Here is a 24,243-nt window from a genome sequence, read left to right as displayed (position 1 = left end):
AGAAAAATTCATGCAGTGTGTCCAGGAAATTTTTTTCAACCAATTAGTGACAAACACAACGAGAGGAGATGCAATTCTAGACCTAGTCTTGGGGAACGAAGAAAGGCAAGTGGGTGAAGTGACAATTGGTGACCATATCAGGGACAGTGATCACAATTCAGTCAGATTTAGCATTACCATGGAAAAGGACAGAGATAAGGCCAGAGTAAAATACTGAACTGGGGGAAGGCAAATTTTGCAAAAATGAGAAGGGACTTGGCTAAGGTGGACTGGGTAGCACTGCTGGAGGATAAAACAGTGGAAAACCAGCGGGAAACACTAAAAAGCAAGATCCTAATTGAACAAAGTAAACATGCCCCCTACAAAAATAAGAGTGGTACTGCCAAATCTAGACCTCCTTGGTTGTCTAGAGGAATACAGGGGAAGATCAAACAGAAAAAGAAAGCGTACGATAGGCACAAAGAACTAAGCACTGCTGATAGCCTAGACAAATATAGGAAGTGCAAGGACGAATTAAAGAAGGAAATAAGGAAATCAAAGAGAGGGCATGAAAAAAGATTAGCAAGTAAAAGTAAAGATAACCCAAAGATGTTTTACCAATACATTAATGCTAAAAGGTTAGTTAAGGAAAAAGTGGGACCTCTCAGAGATGAAGATGGAAACCTGTGTGTAGATGCAGAGGTTGTGGGAAGGGTTTTGAATGCATATTTTGTCTCTGTGTTTACAAAGGAAAGGGAGGATGTAGATATAGTAGTCCAGGAGGAACACTGTGAGATATTGGATGGGATAGTCATAAAGAGAGAGGAAGTACTCAAAGGGTTGAAATCCTTGAAAGTTGATAAGTCGCCAGGGCCAGATGGATTGTTTCCGAGGCTGCTGAAGGAAGTCAGGGAGGAGATAGCAGATGCTCTGAGGATGATTTTCCAATATTCACTAGATATACAGTGGGTACCGGATGACTGGAGAAATGCAAACATAGTTCCATTGTTTAAAAAGGGATCAAAGAAAATGCCAAACAATTATAGGCCAGTTAGTCTTACATCGGTGGTGAGCAAATTAGTAGAATCAATCCTGAGAGATAGGATTAACTGCCACGTGGAAAGGCATGGACTAGTCAGGGATGGTCAGCATGGATTTGTTAAAGGAAGATCTTGCCTCACAAATTCAATTGAATTCTTTGAGGAAGTGACAAGAAGGGTTGATGAAGGTAATGCAGTGGATGATGTGTACATGGATTTTAGCAAGGCATTTGACAAGGTCCCACATAGCAGATTGGTCAGGTAAGTAAAAGCCCATGGGATTCAGGGTAATGTGGCAAACTGGAAAAATGGTTAGCTTTGCAACAGGAAACAAAGGGTAATGGTCGATGGATGCCTTTGCGAATGGAAAGTTGTCTCAAGTGGTGTTCCACAGGGCTCAGTGTTGGGACCCTTGCTGTTTGTGTTATATATTAACAGTTTGGACATGAACATGGGGGGCACGATTGGGAAATTTGCAGATGACACAAAGATTGGCCGAGTAGTGGATAGTGTAGAGGATAGCCATAATCTCCAAAACAATATAAATGGATTGGTGGAGTGGGCAGTAAAGTGGCAGATGGATTTTAACATAGAGAAGTTGAGGTCATACATTTAGGGAGGCCAAACAGTTACAGGGATTACAAAATAAATGGGAATATACTAAGAGGGGTAGATGAAGTGAGAGATCTCGGTATACAAGTACACAGGTCCCTGAATGCAGCAGTTCAAGTAGACAAGGTTGTAAAGAAGGCATATGGAATGCTCTCCTTCACTGGTAGAGGTATAGAATATAAAAGTAAGGATATAATGTTTGAATTGTATAAAACACTGGTGAGGCCACAACTGCAGTATTGTGTGCAGTTCTGGTCACCACATAACAGGAAGGACGTAATAGTTCTGGAGAGAGTGCAAAGGAGGTTTACAAAAATGTTGCCAGGGTTAGAAATGTGTAGCTATGAGGAGAGATTGGTTAGATTGGGGTTATTTTCCTTGGCACAAAGAAGGCTGAGAGGTGTCTTGATTGAGGTGTACAAAATTATGAGGGGAATTGATAGGGTGGACAAGATAAAATTGTTTCCCTTGAAGGAGAATTCTAGAACCAGGGGATATAGATTCAAGGAAACAAAGGGTAATGGTTGATGGATACGCTTGCGAATGGAAAGTTGTCTCAAGTGGTGTTCCACAGGGCTCAGTGTTGAGACCCTTGCTGTTTGTTAGTGCAATGATTTAATTTACAGATAATACATGTACTGGTCGAGAAAATCTGTTTGCAAGTGCATTATCAAGAGTTTGAAGCTTAAAGGGAAAATTGTACATTTAAAGCCTGGACACTGAACTTGAATGATTTCTGTTGATACCAAGGATTAGTATATATATTAAGATAATGCATGCATCTGGTAATGTAACGGAGAAAGTATATGGATAGGTATAGGAAATAGTGCAAGCTGATTAATAAAAATGAAGCCATCTGTTAGAATTATGACTGTTCATTTTTTGATAAGGAGGGGGATGTCAAGAAGATATAATAATGTCTATAATGTTATTGGAAGATATTTTAAAATAGAGTTCAAGTGGTGTCTGTGTCTCTGTGTGGATTGGATTAAAGCCAGCTGGTGTAGAGGCTTTGATGTATGGAAGAGAAGTACATTTGAAATGCCAATTAGGTAAACAAAGGGAAGTCAGAAGATGAAGTGTAACGGGGGCAATTTGCATTTTAAAAATAAACCATTCAAAAGAATGGGTGAAATATTACACCCAGCCAGAACAAGCCAAACAATGTGTTTACTTTTTCCAAAGCTTACTAATAAAATTGGTGCTATGAAATGGTTTTATTGTTATAAGAGGTAAAGCTCAAAAAACCTAGTGATACAATGAGTATTTGCATTCAAAGAGGAAAATATGTATAAAGGAAGAGATGGTTGTTGGCAAAAGAGGGATTCTGTAAACCTCAAGCCGCTGTCTGCAAGTACTCAGGGCTGAAAGAAAATGCTTAAATCTGTGTGTTTCACTGTTCCCTTAATGGAGGTGTAACCGGGACAGGTTAATTAGGGGACTTTTAGAAGTTGTTATTGTAGTAGACATGTATGGGCTTACCATCTTTTAATTATTAAATGCTTAATTTGGTTTTATGAAAAACCTCTTAAAACCTCTGTGGTCTTATTATAACTTAAATCTCAAAACATACACATTACAAACATTGGTTATGACAGTTGTTTCAAATTTCCCTCTGGGATTTGAACAGCTCAGTATTTACCATCTGCTGTGTTCTGATACAGGGGGCAGAATTTTGCCCTCGGTTGGCGGGCGGGCCCCACCAGCTCGGCAGCGGGCGGGCAGCCGAACTCCACCACCGAAATGGGGCACGCCGCCATTTTAAGTGGACGGGCCAATTAAGGCCCGCCCAGTGGCCTTCCCGACAGGAAGCACTATGCACTTCCTGTGCAGGGGGTGGAGGGATTCCCCATCTGTCAAAGTGCGCTCTTCTGCGCATGCTCGCGAAAGAGCACACTGCTCCCTGAGACTAAGTGCTGTCTCAGGGAGATTAGTGACAGTCTAACATACTTCAAAAATAGAAAAATTAAAAAATTATTAACATGTCCCGCTATGTGACAATATTACACGAAATGGGACATGTTAATAAATGTCACATAAAATTTATTAAAGCTTTTAAAAACGGACATGAAACCTCATCCCGCCAGTGGCCAGGGTTTTACCTGATACGGCACAGACCGAAACTGGGAACAGTGTATAAAATAAGGGTTTGAAAGATACTAAGCATGCATCATCATCAAGAAGAAAAGATAGAAGATAGACTTCAATCAAGAGACAAGGCGCCCAGTCCACCAGAAGAAGTTGAAGAGCGGAGATCCATCGTGAATGTAACTGCTGACCACTGCCATTTGCTAAGTATCATAATTTTGTGTTTATTGTAGAAAACGTAATAAAATCTGTGAAGTTTTTGAAAACACCCTCGTGTGGTTTTGTAGCTGGTCTGAGCTGGAAGTCCCATTTTGATTTGCTCTCCTAACTTAATCTGTAACTGTAATTAACTTAACTCTTACAAATAAATTAAGGCAAACACCAGATCTTACAGGATTCGGAGGCGGGCTCGTGTTTCGGAAACAGCAAAAAGGGCCCGGCTCGCGTTTTCCCACCTCTAAACGAAACCTGGTCCTTGAACTACATATCAGAAACATAGGTTGTATTCCTTTCCCATGCTTTGCTTGAGAAAGATCCTTGAGATCCATTGCAGCACAGAAATGATGCAGTTTTCTAACTCAAATGTATCACAGCAACACTCAAACAACTATGATGGCTGGGGCATGTTGTTAGAATGGATGATAGTCACCTACCAAACGATGCACCGTATGGAAAGTTTGATGGAGCCAGTAGACCGTTGGGCAGCCAAAACTAAGATACAAAGACTCATTTAAATAAGACATCATTTTTTTGTCAGATTGACTTCAACTAGAAACAGACTGCATGTGACTAAAGCACTTCATGCCATAGTCTCCATACTGGAGTTTGGAAATTTGAATCTTCAGATTGCCACAGAAAAGCACCATCACAGGAAGGTGCATGTGAAAAGAGCCCTGCATCAATGAAGGACAACCTACAATGCCTACACTGCAACCGACAATACATTGCTTGAATAGGACTGTACGCCCACCATTCCACGGTTGTCATCGGAATGATGAAGGGAGAAATAAGAATATAGGATGCAACGCTATAGAAACCTGTTATTATTTCAACCTCATTTGCATACATACGATTCTGCATAACAATTCAAATAGCTTTCATAAAGCAATGCACTCTTATATTTCTAAGATTCAAAAGTCAAAAACCCAAAGAACAAAATTTGACATTACTCGTTCTTAGAACAAATATTGTGCCAGAAATACATTATAGCACGCTACAACAACCTGTTTTTCACATCAATTGATACATTGATAGATTCATTGCGGTCTGCTTGAATCTGCGTGGCCTTCAATCCATGTAGCAGATGCTGATTCAATAACTTGTGCCGTTGAGAACATATAGCCCAAGGAGAAGGTAAATGTAAGAAGGTTTCACACTGAATGGTTTTTCCCATAATGGGCATAATGGGGATATCCAAAACTGTACATGCTTCTTCTGCCAAGATCTAATCAAAGTCCCATGTAATTGACAAAAATGAAGCCCCCTGAATGAAGCTGGTGGCTTTTCTTGCATCACTGCAATCTGTGCAGTGAAGGTCATGTCAGCAAAACTAAATCCCGTGGGATAACAGGGGCAGTATCAGCATGAAGACAGAACTGGCTAAGGAACACAAAATAGAGGAGTGATGAATGGTTTTCTTCCAGATTGAAGGAAACATAAAATCACAGACAGCAATAATGAAAGGGCAGAAATATGAAACAATTAGATTGCTCCAGTATTCAACAGAGACACACATATTGGAAGAGATTTGAAGATTAGAAATGATGTAACAACATTTAAAATAATGGAGGAGAAGTATTAATCAAACTCAAAGCCGATAAAACCTCTGGCCCAGACAGATTGCATCCCCACATCCTACAAGAATCTAGGAAAGAGATAGCAGAGGCATTATTACACAAATTTAATAATTCATTAGAAAATATGCAATGCAAGAGACCTGTCAGATAGCTAATGTTGTACTCATTACAAGAAGGAAAATTGAAAAGTACTAGGGAAGAAGAGGGCTGCTCCATTGGAACAGGCTTCATTTGAACCATGCTGGGAACAGTGCCCTGGGCAATCATATAACTAGGGTTGTAGTTGGGACTTTAAGCTAATTCGTTGGGGGGGGGGGGGGGGGGGGGGGGTGGTCGAGGGGTCAATTGAAGGGAAGTTGAAAAAACCAAAAAGCAATGAGAGAGCAGAGAAATTGAAACAGATGAGTGCAGCAGAAATTAAAACCAGAATAAGTAATAGTGGTAAAGAGTCAAAGCTTAAGGCTCTTTATCTGAATGCACGCAGCATTTGTAACAAGAGATGAGTTGATGGTACAAATAGAAATAAATGGATATTACAAAGATGTGGTTGCAGGATGACTAAGACTAAGAACTCAATATTCAAAGGTATTCGACGTTCTGGAAAAATAGGCAAAAAGGAAAAAGAGGTGAGGTAGCTTCGTTAATAAAGGGAGGTATCAGTGCAGTGGTGAGCAGTGATATAGGTGGCATAGATCATGATGTGGACTCACTTTGAGTAGAAATAAAGAATAGCAAGGGGAAGAAGTCACGGGTATAGGCCCCTGAAGATTGCCTCATTGCAGGACAAAGTATAAATTGGGAAATAATGGAGGCATGTAAGAAGGGCGCTACAATTGTCATGGGTGATTTTAGTCTGCATATTGGCTGGAAAAATCAGAATGGCAGGGTTAACATGGAAGACAAATTTGTAACGTGCATCAGAGATTGTTTCTTAGAGCAATACATTGCAGAACCTACCTGGGAACAGGTACTTTAGATCTAGTAATTTTTTTTCTTTATTCATGGGATGTGGATGTCACTGGCTGGGTCAACATTTATTGCCCATCCCTTGTTCAGGGGACGTTTTAAGAGTCAACCACATTGCTATGGGCCTGGAGTCATATGTAGGCCAGGTAAGGACGACAGATTTCCTTCCCTAAAGGACATTAGCAAATCAGGTGAGTTTTTACAACAATCCACAATGTCATTGGACTTTTAATTCCAGATTTTTATTGAATTCAAATTCCACCATCTGCCATGGTGGGATTTGAACCCAGATCCCCAGAGCATTACCCTGGGTCTCTAGATTACTAGTACAGCAACAATACTTCTACTCCACCACCTACCCCAAGTGTAATGTGTAACGAGGTAGGATTAATAAGGGATCTCCTAGTTCAGGATCCTCTAGGGGCTAGCAATCACAACATGGTAAAATTTCAAATTCAGTTTGAGGGCAAGCAACTAGGAACTCAAACCAACGTCCTCAACTTAAATAAGGGCACTTACAGAGGTATGAAGAAAGAGTTGCCTAAGCGGGCTGGGAAAATAGGCTAAGGGGAAGGTCAGTGCATTTAAGCAGATATTTCATAAAACTCAGCAAAAATTTATCCCAGTCAAAAAGAAGGACTTGATGAGAAGGACAAACCATCCATGGTTAACAAAGGCAGTCAAGAAGAATATCCAATCAAAAACTAAGGCATACAAAGTGGTGAAAACGAGTGGTAAGCCAGAGGATTGGGAATATTTTTTTTAGGAACAAGCAGCGGATGACTAAAATGCTAATAAAAAGGGAGAAAATTGATTATGAAAGTAAATTGGCAAGAAATATAAAAACAAATAGCAAGAGCTTCTACAGGTATATAAAAGGAAAGAGAGTAGCTAAAGTGAGCATAGAAGATGCAACTGGAGAATTGATAATGGGGAACAGGGAAATGGCAGATAATTTAAACCAATATTTTGCATCGGTCTTCACGGTAGAGGACACTATGAACATTCCAAAAATATTAAATAAACAAGGAGCTAATGGGGGGAAAGATCTTGCAACAGTCTCTATCATGAGGGACAAAGTATTTGACAAACTAATGGGACTAAAGGCAGACAAGTTGTCTGGACCTGATGGCCTGCATCCAAGGGTTTTAAAGGAAGCGGCTGCAGAAATAGTGGAGGCATTGGTTGAAATATTCCAGAACTCACTGGATTCTGGGAGGATCCCTGCGGATTAGAAAACTGCTAATGTGACACCCCTGTTCAAGAAGGGAGGGAGACAAAAAGGAAACTATAGGCCAAGTCAGCCTAACATCTGTCGTTGGGAAAATGCCAGAGTCCATTATTTAGGAAGAAATAGAAGGACATTTAGAAAAGCTTAATGCAATCAAGCAAAGTCAACATGGTTTTGTGAAAGGGAAATCATGTTTGACAATTTGCTAGAGTTCTTTGAGGATATACCAAGCAGAGTTGATGAAGGGGAACCAGTAGATGTAGTGCTGGGTTTCCAGAAGGCATTCGATAAGGTGCCACATAAAAGGTTATTGCGCAAGATAGGAGCTCACGGTTTTGGAGGTAATGTATTAGCATAGATTGAGGATCGCTTAACACACAGAAGACAGACAGTTGGGATTAATGCGCCGTTTTCAGGTTGGAAAAATGTAACTAGTGGAGTGCCACAAGTATCAGTCCTAGGGCCTCAATTATTTATTATCTATACTAATGACTTGGAGGAGGGGGCAGAGTGTAATGTATCCAAATTTGCTGGCGATATAAAAATAGGTGGGTGGGCATGTTGTGATGAGGACATAAGGAATCTGCAAAGGGCTATAGACAGGTTGAGTGGGCAGGCAAAAACTTGGCAGATGGAATTTAATGTAGGAAAGTGTGAGGTCATGCACTTTGGTAGGCAGACTATTAATTAAATGGAGAGACACTGCAAAAAAGTGCAGCACAGAGGGATCTGGGTGTTCTTGTGCATGAAACACAAAATGTTAGCATGCAGATGCAGCAAGTAACTAAGATGGAAAATGGAATTTTGGCCTGTATTGCTAGGGGGTTGGAGTTTAAAAATAGAGAAATCTCGTTACAACTGTACAGGATGCTGATGAGGCTAGACCTGGAGTGCTGTGTACCGTTTTGGTCCCCATATTTAAGAAAGGATATAGTAGCATTGGAGGCAGTTCAAAAGAGATTCACTAGGCTGATTCCTGGAATGAATGGATTGATTATAAGAATGACTAAACAGGTTAGGCCTTTATTCATTAGAGTTTAGAATAACAAGAGGTGACCTTATTTAAATGTACAAGATTCTGAGCAGGGATTGACAGGGTAGATGTTGAGAAGATGTTTCCACTAGTGGGGGAATCTCGAACTAGGGGACATAGTTACAGAATAAGGGGCCACTCATTTAAAACTGAGATACAAAGAAATTTCTTCTCTTGGAGGGTAGTGAAAGCCTGGAATTCTCTACCCCAGAGAACTGTGGAGGCTAGATCACTGAAAGTATTTAAAAAGAAGGTAGATAGATTTTTGAAATATCGGGGAGTTGAGGGTTATGAGGAGCTGGCACGAGAGGAGTTAAGGCCTGGGGCAGATCAGCCATGACCTTACTGAATGGCAGAGCAAGATTGAAGGGCTGAATGGCCTACTCCTATTTCTTGTTCTTATGTCTGCAGACAAGTAGCAGGTAACTAGCTCGCTGTAAGACAGGAAGGAGACTATAGGGGCACCACTGTTCACAATTTAACCATTTAGACTTTGGATTCAAAAACACCATTTACTGAGTTTGCAGGCAACACCAAATTAGGAGAATATTGCAACCCCCGAGGAGGACTGCAACAAATTAGAAGACATTAATAAACTTGTAGAATAGATGCATAATTGGCAAATGAACTTCTAATTGCTAACTGTGAGGGGCTTTTTTGGTAAGAAAATTGAAACCACACATTACTTGCAAAATAAGGATCTAAGTGGTGTAAAGGAGCAAAGGGAACTAGCAGTATCAATATACAAATCACCAAAAGTTGCAGTGCAGGCCATTACAAAAGCAAATTATGTTCTAGGGTTTATTTCTGGAAGGATAGAATTGAGAAGTAGAGAGCTAACCTTGCATCAAACCTTGGTCAGACCCATCTGGAGTATAGAGGATGAGAAAAAGATTTATAGACTTACAGGGATGATACCAATGCTGCAACGTTATACTGATCAGGAAAGGATGGAACAGGCTGATCTCTTTTTCTCAAAGCTGAGGGGTGACCTTTTAGAGGTCATTACGTAAACTGGGCGACCGCTTTGCAGAACACCTGCGGTCTTTCCGCAAGAATGACCCAAACCTCCCTGTCGCTTGCCATTTTAACACTCCACCCTGCTCTCTTGCCCACATGTCTGTCCTTGGCTTGCTGCATTTTTCCAGTGAAGCCCAACGCAAACTGGAGGAACAACACCTCAGCTTCCGACTAGGCACTTTACAGCCTTCCGGACTGAATATTGAATTCAACAACTTTAGGTCTTGAGCTCCCTCCTCCATCCCCACCCCCTTTCTCTTTCCCGCTTCCTTTTGTTTTTTCCAATAAATTATTTAGATTTTTCTTTTCCCACCTATTTCCATTATTTTTAAATATTTTTTAATCTTTTATGCTCTCCCTACCCCCACTAGAGCTATACCTTGAGTGCCCATACATCCATTCTTAATTAGCACATTCATTTAGATAATATCACCAACTTTAACACCTATGTGTTCTTTTGTTCTGTTGTTTGTGACATCTTTTGATGATCTGCTTCTATCACTGCTTGTTTGTCCCTACAACCACACCAACCCCCTCCACTTCTCTCTCTCTCCCCCCCACCACCACCCCAACCCCCCCCCCCCCACACACACACACACACACACACACACACACACACACACTTTAAACCTGCTTATATTTCACCCCTTTCTTGGATTCACTCAAGTTCTGTCGAAGGGTCATGAGGACTCAAAACATCAACTCTTTTCTTCTCCGCCGAAGCTGCCAGACCTGCTGTGTTTTTCCAGGTAATTCTGTTTTTGTTTTGGATTTCCAGCATCCGCAGTTTTTTTGTTTTTATCATTAAAATTAAGGATGGGTTTAAAAGGAGCAAACACAGAAAAAGTGTTCCCACTTGAGAGAACAGCAAAACTAAAGGTTATCAAGATAATGTTTGCACCAAGAAATCAAATAGGGAATTCAGAAGGAACTTCTTTGCCCAGGGGGCGGTGAGATTGTGGAGCTTAATATGATAAGGAGTAATTGGGGTGAATAGTATAGATGCAGGGATGGAAAGCTAAATAAGCTAAAGGAAGAAGGGAGTAGGGTGTTATGCTGTTAGTCTTACATGAGTAAGATGAGAGTTTCTCAATTTTAAAATAAAAAGGTATAAATTCTTAGGGAGGTTTTTTAAATGTCCATAATTATAAAATGGACCAAATTTTGTGGTCAACAGCAAATGAACAGTGTTCGCCATTCAGTACACAAAGTCATCCAAGTAGGCTTTTAATCAGCAACTTAACGTCATCAGGCACCTGATCCAGCACAGCTCCGTCTACTGGGGATCAATGGTATGTATGAATAGGGCAAGCAACAGTGTGGCTCTTGAGCTAATGTAGTAGATACATTACATCTATCTTTCTAAAAGGCTTTTGATAGGATACCAGGCAAAATAGACAAATGAATAAGGTCAGAGCAAGCAGGGTCTCCTTTTTAAAACAGAGTTGAGGATAAACTTCTTCCCTCAAAAGGTCATTAGTGTTTGGAATTCTTTTCCCCAGCAAGCAGTGGAAGCTGGGTCATTGACTGTATTCAAGGTTGAGTTAGACATATTTTTGATTGACAGTAGAGTCAATCAAAATTTTTCAGTTTTTCAGTCCTCACTGAAAATGGAGTCTAAACCATGGAGCATAAATTAGAATATTAAATTCAATGCAAAATCGTATTCAGAAAGTGAAATGAAGTAAGAGAAAATAAGGACATAGATGAAAGAGACAAACAAAGTAAAAATAAGTTCAACTTCTTTTAACATCTCCAACAATAATTAAATTCTGAAGGAATGAGGCTCCGCACATGCAAGTTAAATTTTTAGGGTCAGATCTTCATCATTAGCTCGGGAATCATGAGTCAGGCCATATCCTGATATCACATTCTGAGTTCTGAATGAACCTGCATGCAGATGTAATTTTTACCACAGTGTCAGGGGCGGGCAGGAGTTGAGGGCTGCTGCCTCCCGAAGTAGGCTTAAGATGGGAACAGAGGCAGGCAGATGCTCATGCCAACAGGTTACAAGGCCCACCTCCATTCACAGGGCCAAGGGCCCAGTTCTGTGGATGACTGTTAGGTCCCGCAGTCCTTACCCCCTCATATGCCCTCTCCATATCCCCTCATATCTTCCATGCTCCCTATGCCATTCCATTCCCCATCACATCTCCCATGGCCCCTTCATACTCCCAGGTCATCTTGATGCCCACTCACCCACTATCCACAATGGACAGAACTCATGAGCCCAATAATAATACTGGGAAGTCATTGAAATTCTCATGAATTTAAAAAAATCCAAACAATCATTCAAAAACCTCTTCAAAGATTTTAATCCCTTGGGAACTCAAGGCTGTCAAGCACACAGCCACTGAAACTCCATTTGAAATAAAAAAACACTCCTTTTAATTGTTCATAAATCTATCAAAATAACCAGTCATCTCAAAAACCACTTCAAAACACTTTTAACTTAACTGCTAAAAAAACTATCAAACAAAGCTCACAAAACTGTCAAACAAAGCTCACATTCTATAATTTACACAGCTGTATATACAACTCATGATGAGAAAAATCCATTATTGGGGTTTAGAACTCAGCCAAGCATTCAGAATGGGGTTCCACTGCCCATATGTATTTACAAACCCTCTAGCGTCCAATGGTGCCTTTGAAGTTGTCTGAGCAGATGGCTATCTATTCACTTTTTTCAAGATATCAACCGGTAGACTTTCAATCTGTTCAGCTATTTCAAAGGCTCAAAAAGATATCTGAACTTTGCCTATATGTAAAAATCAAAACGCAGAGTTCCAGGTGACACACTAATATCAGACTACCAATACTGTTGCATGTAGAAGAGCACTTTATCCACTGGAGAAAGTACTCTAACTCATGTGAACACTTACACAATGCTGGTCAATTTAATGATCATGTACCTCTTAAGGACACCTTCCTATGATCAATCCCTGCGTTAAAAGCATAATTAACTTATCACACAGCATCTAATTATGACATTTGAAGTAGGTAAGACTGTTTAACCTTACTTGACGAATGATCCCCACCTCCACAACAGGTTTCCCCCAAGGTTCACATGCTGACTGATCTGATATGTTTCACATAGCCTTCAGGAACCCACTCACCTTGCTGAAGAAAACAATCTCAGGGGAAATTCAAAATTGAGGCAGGCCTTTTAAAGGCTGAACCCGACATCACTTTTCAGTGCACGCCGAGTCATGGCCAGCCATGGTTCCCACGTCAGTCAAAATGCCTGCCAATGGGAATCGGTTCAGAAATTTAAATTTAGAGTCCTCCCACTTCCATTTTGGCCACCCAGTGTGGGTTTGCCCAGCGATGAGATGGCAAAGTCTGGCCCTCAATAGCAGACAGGTTTTTGGCATTAATCAAGATTTATCATGTCATTAAAAATTCACTTACACCTGAATGCACCAACCCTAACCTTTTCTACCTTGTTTAGTGGACAAGTACTATATAGCAATTTCATACCAATATATGGATTTTAATGCCAGTCCACCAGTGATGTAACAGTGTAGTTCAGGTGGACCAAGATAAATTGAGCAGCAACTTCAGATTTCTTCGTCCAGCTGCATATGTGTGGACTCTGAAAGCTGCTGTCCAATTTACTCCATAATAGCATTTGAGCTCCAATGGCCTCACCATTGTTCTTTTCAGAAGACGTGGATCAGTGTGTTGCACAAATGCTGACAATTTCTGGCACTCTCTGTCAACTTCCCATTAAAAAAATAGAATTTTAAAAAAGTGAAGTCATCACGTATTACTTTGTTTTGTGTTTGTTATAATCCAAAATAAATGATACAAAGCAATTTAAAAAGTATAGACAAACCTCATGGATGAAATAGACTTTGGTCCCGACATAAATCCCCATACGCACCACAGCACGGACAGCAGCATTCATACCTATTATAAAAGTGAAATCAGACATCAGCATCACCATGAACGCACTTTCAGTCCCAACAAAAACAGCCTTACAAAATAGAAATGCAGTAGCTCATGGTTTAAAATCGTTCCCTTGTTTAACTTGACATGTAGATATCTTACCCAGGGTTACCATTAACATTGTACCCACTTTTTCAAAGTAAAAAATATATGTTACATGGAAACATTACTGCAGTTGATCTATAGAGGACAACAAGATTATTGGAATAAATTGGATCAAATTGAAAAGGGGCACAGGAGTTAATTATTCTCATCGCAGAAATAATAGCATCACCTTTTGAAACACCAACAGCAGTTTTTGCTCAAGTTTAAGATTTGAGGTATTCACTGATTGTATGGGCTTGTTGAGCAAATGCTTACTTCAAGGCAGATAACTCTGGCAGGGTTCCATCAAAATCTGAGAAAATAAGAACTGGAAGAGATTCTGTCGTGTTCATCTCTAAGATTTAGCATATTAACCCAAAAATGCATCTACATCTTTAAAGAACAAATGCGCATCCATGAAACGCTCAAACACTTCAATACCAAACATGGGGGGAAATTTTTCCTCTGGCGGACGGGCTGGGTGGGAGCCAAATGCCACCCGTGATTGGCTGCGCACCAATTAAGGCCCGCCCAGTGTAACGCGCAGCCAGTAGTGCTCAGCGCTGTGCAGGTGGGGGGGAGAGGGAGAGAGAGAGACGGGGTCTGTATGCACGCATAAGAGCGCAGCAATCTCTCTGAGGCATGGAGCTGCCTCAGGGAGATTGAATGGAGTATATAAAACTTTCAATAAATAAAGTGAAAATGTATTTAAACATGCCCTCTCACGTGTCAGTGTCTCATGAGCTGGGACATATTTGTGATGTTTGGAAAAATAACTTAATTATTTTATACAAACTTCAGGGAAACCTCATACCGCCCGTGGATGAGGTTTGCTGAAAAACGCAAAGGCCGCTTGGGCTCTTCGCCTGCCCGCCAACCTTAAGGTTGGATGGGCAGCGTTCTAAACAGGTTTAATTACTTTTTGAATGGCTTCAATAGGCCATTCACATTTCAGTGGGCGCGCAGCCGCCTCTGGCGCGCGCCTGCCGAACGAAATACCGAAATGACGCGTGATGACATCGGGACACACGCCCAATGTCATCGCGCGTCACTTTACGCGTTGGCGTGTCATGCCCGTCCCGGCACGCTGATGGAAATATTCTGCCCATGATTATAAACTGGAAACCTGCCAATCAAGATTTTAGCTTCGTAAAAATATATAATCAGTAATAGAATGAAAATTTGTAATACTTACTTTAACAGTAACATTCAGAAAACTGATCGAGACATCAAATTATTTATTCACTTTGTTCCATACCAGTAGTGCATAGAGCTATAAGAAACTTATTCTTCATTTCCTTGAAATTATCAAGTTTTATGTGCATAAAGTGGTCAACAACCACCTCGGATCACATAAGTACGCACATAGCCACACTCATCCTCCCTGGGATTCTGCAGGCAAATTTAAATTATACGTGATAAAGGTTTCCTAACCTTATGATATCTCAAGTAGGACTTTTGTATTTCCTAACAAACCATCTCAAAGTACCGCAAGTCTCCCTTTTCTTCCACAATATTGACTGTCAGCTTAACTTGGTTGTAGTACTCCTGCCTTAAGGTCAAGAGGCTGTGGATTTAATTCCCAGTTGTTAGGAACAACGCATAATTTTTAAGTTGAATATCTATATTTGTATATTAAAAGAAATATGGTAAAAAGGGATTAGAAGTGTGTGTTTTTTTAAATGAAAGAAAACGGCTGTTGCCTGGCAACAGTGGTCGAGTGACACAGAGACACAGAAAGGCAGGGAGGTTCCGTGTTTGTCAGCTGCGATAAAAAATACTACAAGGCTACTGGGAGGCAGAGTTTAGGAAACTTGTGTGTTTGCTCTGCAGCTGGAGCAATGGTGAGTTTGGAGTGCAGTTTCTAGTGTCTCGGGGGAGAGACACGAATTGGGTGAGAAACATCAAATGAATGCTCAGAATTCAATGGAAGAAAATTGTTTTCACGTGTGCTAGTCCCAAGCAAGGAGCCTGTGTGTCAAGCTAGTGGTAATTCTTCATGGGTTTATGCATCTGTAAAGATATTGCTGGGCAAAGGAATATTGGGAAATTGAATTGTCTTGTGTTTGAGACCTTTCCAACCTTTTTGTCTGATGTAATATAGTTAATTTTTCATCTTGATATATAAAAGTTAATCAGCGACTCCTGTGAATTTGTTCAGCAACTTACCTCCACAGTTACACACCCTGCTCATTTTTTTTTTTCTTTTCAACGATTCACATCTAAAGTGCCAAAGTAAACATTATTTCCCTATCCTGCTCAACATCCTTCCTTCGTCCAACACCAACAAGAACTGGATATTCATTTTATTGCTGCTTGAAGGATATTGCTGTATGTAAAATCACCATATGTACCTAAATGACAGTAACTCCCACACTTCAAATTAATTAATTTTACGGGATGCACACCTAGGGATATTAGCATTGGAAAACAGGAAGGCTCCTTATTAAACTAATATTTGAATCACCACCTCTCCAGTATCTTCATTAAATATATATAATTAATAATCAAATGCCGTTCTATTCAGGTCTGTTGTTTCGAATTTAAACTTCAATAGCAAACCTCAAATTAAACACATACTCAGTAAGATGAAGAGTCATATGGACTCGAAATGTCAACTGTGTTCCTCTCTGCAGATGCTGTCAGACCTGATGAGTTTTTCCAGGTATTTTTGTTTTTGTTTCAGAATTCCAGCATCCGCAGTATTTTGCTTTTTAATCAATCACCTGCTTCCCCCATCCTCATTCCTCTGGCATGACTCATTTTATGTTTACAATGAAGGGCCCTCCTCCTTGAAATTTCTTTCTCCTCTCCCTCCGTGTCTCTCACAATTGAATTTACAACTCAGGTCTGCTGTTCTTGTATAGAAATAATTACATTTTACACCAGACTCTGAACAGACACAAGTGCTGCAGCTGACACACAATTCAACAACTGCAGAATTGCTAGTGACCATGGATAAGCCAAACCGGCTTCCTTCCTTAAAAGGGCATTGGTGAACAGCTTAGGCTTTTACAACAACTGCATGGCCATGATTACTAACACCAGCTTCCCTATATTTAGATTTTTAAAAATATTGTCATTGGGAGATTTGGACCCATTTTCTGGATTATTAGTCCAGTACTACACTACCTACAGTATTCTGAATTTTAGTAAAAGCATTTTTAGGAGCAGATTTCATTAGTCTGCACCTTTGCCCCACCCCAACATCATTTAGGAACTCAGTGCTTTGTTTAAATTATTATATGCTTACACTAAGTAGGTTCTGATTGCTACAGCTCAAATTATTGTATGCCACAGCAAATGAGTTCTAAAGTGATAAACCCGTGACATCATCCAGTAAAGTCCTCATCTTTCCTCACGAAACAGCATCAGATCCAACTGGCTAATCTGTCATGAGAATTCACTGCCAGGCCAGTGCTCAATTCCAAGCTTGTCATTAAGGACCGTCAGAATTTCATATTTCTAAGGAAGGTTTAGAATTCTCCACATTAAAGCACAACTCATCTCATTTTTCATTTCTACTTCATCTGCTCTGCCTTACTTATTGCAAAATTAAAGATAGGCAGTCTGCTACTTTTTAAAAAAAATACAAGTAGGTTAAGCAATAATCCTCTTACTCCAGCATACATACAGTACACACATAGTGGGTGGACTAAATAATCCTTTCTATGGTAGATACTAATTACAAACATCCAAAACTAATTCTTCAATGTACGAAATTGCAAAGACAGCCGCACTGAAATTATCCAGCATTGTAATCTAATGTAGTCCTTGATCGACACAATACCAAAAGGATAGTCACAGCTTTAATTTCTGGTTATGTTGCTCACAGATATGAAACAGAACTTATTTTATTAAATCCTTTAATATTCTTTGTAGAAATCTAAATGGAAGGAGAATTATTTATCTGCTTTACACTTAACACATAGAATCAAACAGATCCATGTATTATTCCAGCAACAATTATCTGGGAAACATTCAGGAGTCATCTTATTGTTTTATGTTTTCTAATCATTCGAGGGCAGGCAGACCTGAGTTTGACTCCTTGATGATTTAGTGCATTGCCATGAGGGTTCTCCAAAACTCTTGGTTTAATTTTCATCCACAGCACAGAAAAAGGCCCTTCGGCCCATCAAGTCTGCGCCAGTCAAACAAGTACCTAACTATTCCACTCCCATTTTCCAGTACTAGGCCCATACTTGTATGCCATGGCATCGCAAGTGCACATCCGAATGCTTCTTACTAGAGAAAAGGCAAGGACTCATAATTCTGTTCCCAGGGCACTAACTGACTCCCTGTGCCACATCCAAATGGCCATTCCTCATGTACAAGTCTTGACAGTAAATGTTGTGAGTTTAACTCATATGTCACATGCAAAAATGTGCAGGTGTACATCTACAAACTGACAGCAATTTTGTTTTTGAGCAAAGACCAATGTGAGGCATGCGGGACAATTAAAGAAGAGAAAGAAAGGACTTGCATTTATCATTTTTAGAACCTTTCAAGGCTTTAGGAACTTTGAATTACGATCTCCAGGTATCACAGTTCAAAGTAATTAAGGGATGTTTTATCGGTAACATTACAGAAAGAATAGCACTTAAGTCTAACATGATTGACAAAACACACATAGAGCGCTTTCATGACGTCAAGACAACCCAAAGTGCTTAACAGTCAAATAAGTACTTTTAGTCGTTGTTGTAATGTCTGGCCAATCAAGCTGAAAGTTGAGTGAGATTACTGCAAAGATTTACAGGAAAAGTGGTCTCAGCACTAATTGGTTAAAAGAAAATGGCAAGATTGCTGCTAAATTCACTGCAAAATACTGAATTTAGAATTTTCTGTTCCACTATTTTCTGATGTTAGTGAGCCTGTCACTGTAGCACTTGTCATTCAAAGTATGCTTAATTTAATAATGACTGAAATACTCATGAACAGTTAGTGGTATGCTTTTGGATTTGCTCTTTTAATTGATTTTTCACCTTATTTGTTGAGCACCTACAATGATGACTTAGATACTACAACCTGTTCATATGCTGAATATATTCCAAATTGCATCACAGATGCTGACATGAACAACTAAAGAGTATAAAAAGCTGCATCGACATAGGCACCTGATTCATTCCTGAAAGTTGTAGCTGTTAACAAGTGGGTTTGAAATAATTAAGTCCAAGAAAATATTTATTTATACGGGCATGGAAACAAACTTTTGGAGCTAAAAGCATTAATAAGGTAGGGGGAAGGATGAAGAATTTCTATGCTCTTTTGGTCATCTTTCTTTCTTGCAATAAATATCTGGGAACAAGGCGATCGATTGTGGAGATGGAGGAGAAACTGGCTTAGTACTTTCTCAGCTCTAGACACTGTCCATGCTCAGTTTGGTGAGTGTAGCCTGCCCAAACTTGCTTCACAGTGGCAATGCTGCACACTTCCTGCACCTGGTAAGAAGAAATGCATGTGAGGTAATGCAATGGCAATAATTTCAAATCCGTTCACATGTCAGTGTTTTTGTTTAAGTGTTAGTGACCATTTAACTGTTGGTTTCCCTCATGTAAAAATAATTATAATCATAGTAAAACTTATCTTGCATGCAAACTTCTTTATCCATTAGGTTTTAATTAGAGTAGAGCTGCTTCAGCTGTTAACAAATGAATACTACAGGCAGATGACAACTCGGGGTCACATTTTTTCCATTAGCATGAATTCCTGCCACTACTATATTTAGTTTGAGGCCAACAAAACTGTTCACTAAAAGGCAAGAGGGCAAAGGAATGAATGGTCTGAGACTTATTGATTGTGTGTGGCAAGTTAAAAATAGCCCATTATTTTTGTCTCTGTTAATGGAAAATTTCCAACCTGAAAAATTAGAGAAGGAATGAAAATGAAAAAGGTGCTTTATATTAAAAAAAACATGAAAAAGAAAGAAGTAACAGAAATTCAGATAATGCCACAGCTTTATTTTATCTATTCTCTACCTCCCCACCCCATTCATTAGCATAACAGAATCAGCAGATGATATCTGCGGAGAGTAATACAGTTAACGTTTTGAGTCCGTATGACTCATCAGAACTGGTGAAGAGTCATACGGACTGGAAACGTTAACTATGTTCCTCTCTGCAGATGCTGTCAGACCTGCTGAGTTTTTCCAGGTATTTTTGTTTTTGTTTCGAATTTCCAGCATCTGTAGTATTTTGCTTTTATCAGCAGAATATGTGGTCCCTGACAAAACACCCCTAGAGAATGGACACCTCCAAGTAAGTTATAAATTGTTTCACATCAATGCTTATATGTTAAGGATATAAACTTGTCACGCACAAAATGTGTGTGTTTTATTATTGTCTGTGAATAAAGTGTTTTAATGTGGGAGGTTGGTGTGTATTTCTTCCACCGCCACCCCCCTGCCCACCCTGAGAAGGCGAGTGTCCCGATGTCATCGTGCGATATTCTGCTCATCGGGCGTTCGCATAAGTCGAAAGCGTACCCGCCGGCAATTAAATGGGCAATTAAGCCCATTAACAGCGCAACTGTCTCCGATTTTTTGCGGCCCATCCAACCTTACGGTTGGCGGACGGACGAATCAGCCAGGAGATCTTTACATTTCTCATCAAACCTCATCCAAGGGTGGGATGAAATCTTGACCATGAAATAAAATAAAAGTAAATATCTGCGGACAGCATTTTTGTGAGGTGTATTTTCAGGTGCTTGATTGTGATGCATGGACATTTTTTTTACAGCTTATTTAAACCTTTATTTGATCATTTGAAGGTCTGCCGCTCACCCACGCCGATGTCATCACCTGCCCTCTTCCTGTCCCCACCCAGGCAGCGCTGTGCTTTTCAGCGCACGTTAGCTAGCTGGCTATTAATTGGCCAGCCATCATGAAATCGCAGTCGGGGGCAGATCGTGGTCAGTAGTCTGTTTCCCGGCCACTCCCGGGCCCACTGATTGTGTGCACCCACCAAAAGTAAAATTCAGGCCTCTGTGAATTTTAAAAGTAGATTATATATTGTCACACACTTGCCCCGGAGGTTTAAACACAACATCTCACACACACTATCACATACACACAAATATGAGATGCAAATAAAGAAAACAAAAGAATTACAAGTTGCAATGATTTCAGTCTCTTTGTATCAGGCCTAAAGTTTCATGGCTGAGTTGATACTTCAGTTGGAGTGGAGGTCTTGAAAAGCAGAGGATGTCAGTAAGCTGTGATGCTTCTTGTAACCGAATTTCCTGGGGGCTGGTTCTCAGATGAACTTGAAAGCGCAACAGGTTTATGGATGGGTGGGGTGGGGGGTGGATTCCTTCTCCCTCTTTCAAGGTAAAGCTGTTTTACCTTGGTTGGGTTGTCTTGCAGCTGGTTCCACGGTTTTTCAGATGATATTTCTAATATTTCTGATCTAAACAGCTTCTGCTGTTATTTTTAAAAAGAACAGGTAATAAACATGGCTGCTTTAAATCATGTGACCAATTATGAGTTCAAACGCTGAACAATTTCTCCTTAAACTCCTCTCACTTCCTCCAAATAAAAGGTGTGGCTATGGGTACCCGCATGGGCCCCAGTTATGCCTGTCTCTTTATGGGATATGTGGAACATTCCTTGTTCCAGTCCTACTCCGGCCCCTTCCCACAACTCTTTCTCCGGTACATCGATGACTGCTTTGGTGCTGCTTCATGCTCTCGTCAGGACCAGGAAAAATTTATTAATATTGCTTCCAATTTCCACCACTCCAGCATTTTCACGTGGTCCATCGCTGACACTTCCCTTCCCTTCCTTGACCTATCAGTCTCAATTTCTGGTAATAGACTGTCCAGCAATATTCATTACAAGCCTACCGACTCCCACAGCTACCTCGACTACAGTTCCTCACACCCCGCTCCCTGAAAGGACTCCATCCCATTCTCTCAGTTCCTTCGCCTCCATCGCATCTGTTCTGATGATGCCACTTTCCAAAACGGTTCCTCTGACATGTCTTCCTTCTTCCTTAACCGAGGTTTTCCACCCATGGTGGTTGACAGGGTCCTCAACCGTGTCCGGCCCATCTCCCGTGCACCCGCCCTCACACATTCCTCTCCCTCCCAGAACCATGATAGGGTCCCCCTTGTCCTCACTTATCACCTCACCAGCTTCCGCATTCAAAGGATCATCCTCCGCCATTTCTGCCAACTCCAGTATGATGCCACCACCAAACACATCTTCCCTTCACCCCCCCGGCCGCATTCCGCAGGGATCATTCCCTCCGGGACACCCTGGTCCACTCCTCCATCACCCCCTATACCTCAACCCTTTCCCACAGCACCTTCCCATTCAACCGCAGAAAGTGCAACACCTGCCCCTTTACTTCCCCTCTCCTCACCATCCAAGGGCCCAAATGCTCCTTTCAACTGAAGCTGCATTTCACTTGCACTTCCCTCAATTTAGTCTACTGCATTCGCTGCTCCCAATGCAGCTTCCTCTACATTGGAGAGACCAAATGCAGACTGGGTGACCGCTTTGTGGAACACCTTCGGTCTGTCCGCAAGCATGACCCAGACCTCCCTGTTGCTTGCCATTTCAACACACCACCCTGCTCTCATGCCCACATGCCCGTCCTTGGCCTGCTGCATTGTTCCAGTGAAGCTCAATGCAAACTGGAGGAACAGCACCTCATCTTCCGATTAGGCACTTTACAGCCTTCTGGATTGATTATTGAGTTCAACAATTTCAGATCATGAACTCTCTCTTCCATCCCCACCCCTTTTCTGATCCCCCTTTTCCAATAATTTATAATTTAAAAACATATTTTTTTCTTTTCCCACCTATTTTTAAATTTATTTCGATCTATTGTTTTATCTCCACCTTTTAGCCCATTTCGATCCCTTTCCCCTCACCCCACCCCCACTAGGGCATCTGCCACTAGCTTGTCCTGCTTGCTACCCTTAATGTCCCCATTAGTACATTCCTTAGATAATATCACCACCGGCAACATCCCTTTGTCCTTTTGTCTACGATATCTTTGGCAATTTCTTCTTTGTCTCCGCCTATCACTGGCCCCCTATCCAACTCTATCTGTCCCACCCTCCTCTACCAGCTTATATTTCACCTCATTTCTCTATTTCCTTAGTTCTGTTGAAGAGTCATATGGACTCGAAACGAGAACTGCGTCCTCTCCGCAGATGCTAAGTTTTTCCAGGTATTTTTGTTTTTGTTTATCAGTTCAAAGTCCTTCTTCCAAAAATCAGGTAGGGGGTTGTTTTTCTTCACATCCTGTGTTTCAGTCTTTCACACGTTGAGAGCTTTTATGACAACTACAATCGTCTTAATTGAGTGACCTGTTCAGTTCAAATTGCCCTTTGAATGGCTTTCATGAATAGGACAATGAGTTTCAATGGCTCTATGACTCAGGTTAACGGATCAGCCGGTATGTGATAAGCCTTTTTCTGCTTGCAATTTATCCTTAACAAAAGGACTTGCGAGTTCCACAAGTGGCTGCAATCATCTATATAGATAGATAGATCAATGGAATAAAACTGTACTTATAGTCTGAACGTTACACTGAGCAGCAAAGCGAGGGCACTCATCGCTGACCATGAAATAAGTCTTGCTGAGAGATCCGAGAGATCTCCCTGCCGAGAATTTAACCTTTATCATTGGGTGATGGTACTGCCAATGATTGTAGTGGAGGTTCACAGTGGAGATTCAGTATGGAGCTGGAGTGATGTCACCAGGCTGTCCAATGAACCAAGCACATTACAGGATTTCCACAGGTAACCAAGCAGGAAACAAAAAGCACCAAAATGAAATCACTTTATACATTTTGTATAGGCAAATTAAAGATTGGGACATGGATTTGGGGTGAAAAACATTTTTAAAAATTATTTTATAAATGTTGCTTAAAAATACTTATTTAATCATTTAAAAGCACTCCATGATTATAAATTTATCTTTTTGGGGCCAGTTCAGTTGTTTACCAAATTTCATTAATCACAATACTGTTAAAATCCCAGTTGCACCCTGATTAAAAAGTCATGCCTTGTCCAAAAGGTCTCAAACATTATGTGGAGGTGGGAAGTTGAAATTCTTGCTGATCTCAATACTTGCCTAGTGTGCGGCAGAATAGGGTCCACAGCGCAGCCCATGTCGGAGCCCTGAGTAACAGAGTGCAACTTCAGGATTTCTGTGCTAATCTGCACATACCTGACATCTTCAAGTTGCGGTTAGTTTCAGAGGCTAGAAATCCTGCAGCGAGTAACCCACCTCCTGACTCCCCACAGACTGCCCACCATCTACAAGGCACAAGTCAGGAGTGTGATGGAATGCTCTCTATTTGCCTGGATGAGTACAGCTCCAACAACACTGAAGAAGCTCAACACCATCCAGGACAATGCAGCCCACTTGATTGGCACCATTTCCACAAACATTCACTCCTTCCACCACCAATGCACAGTGGCAACAGTGTG

The 24,243-nt window shown here is 40.8% G+C and overlaps 1 protein-coding gene across 7 annotated transcripts in view; it reads right to left on the bottom strand.

The window, feature by feature from the left end:
• Positions 1–24,243, bottom strand: part of pfkpa (phosphofructokinase, platelet a) — a 127,971-nt gene that overhangs the window by 89,355 nt on the left and 14,373 nt on the right. For 6 of the 7 annotated variants that reach the window (XR_005942559.1, XR_005942560.1, XM_041183332.1 and 3 more), the window contains one exon: positions 13,604–13,677. Coding sequence is in view for 5 of the 7 variants with exons in the window: in XM_041183332.1 (XP_041039266.1) it covers positions 13,604–13,677 (74 nt within the window). In the remaining 2 variants the exon portion in view is untranslated. Of the gene's footprint in view, positions 1–13,603; positions 13,678–13,990; positions 14,104–24,243 lie in introns of those variants that run through there. The other variant, XM_041183335.1, reaches the window with a different exon arrangement.

Source organism: Carcharodon carcharias, chromosome 3, assembly GCF_017639515.1.
Source record: "Carcharodon carcharias isolate sCarCar2 chromosome 3, sCarCar2.pri, whole genome shotgun sequence".
Taxonomy (NCBI): domain Eukaryota; kingdom Metazoa; phylum Chordata; class Chondrichthyes; order Lamniformes; family Lamnidae; genus Carcharodon; species Carcharodon carcharias.
Note: the sequence above shows the minus strand (reverse complement) of the source record. Positions and strands in the feature narration are given on the sequence as shown.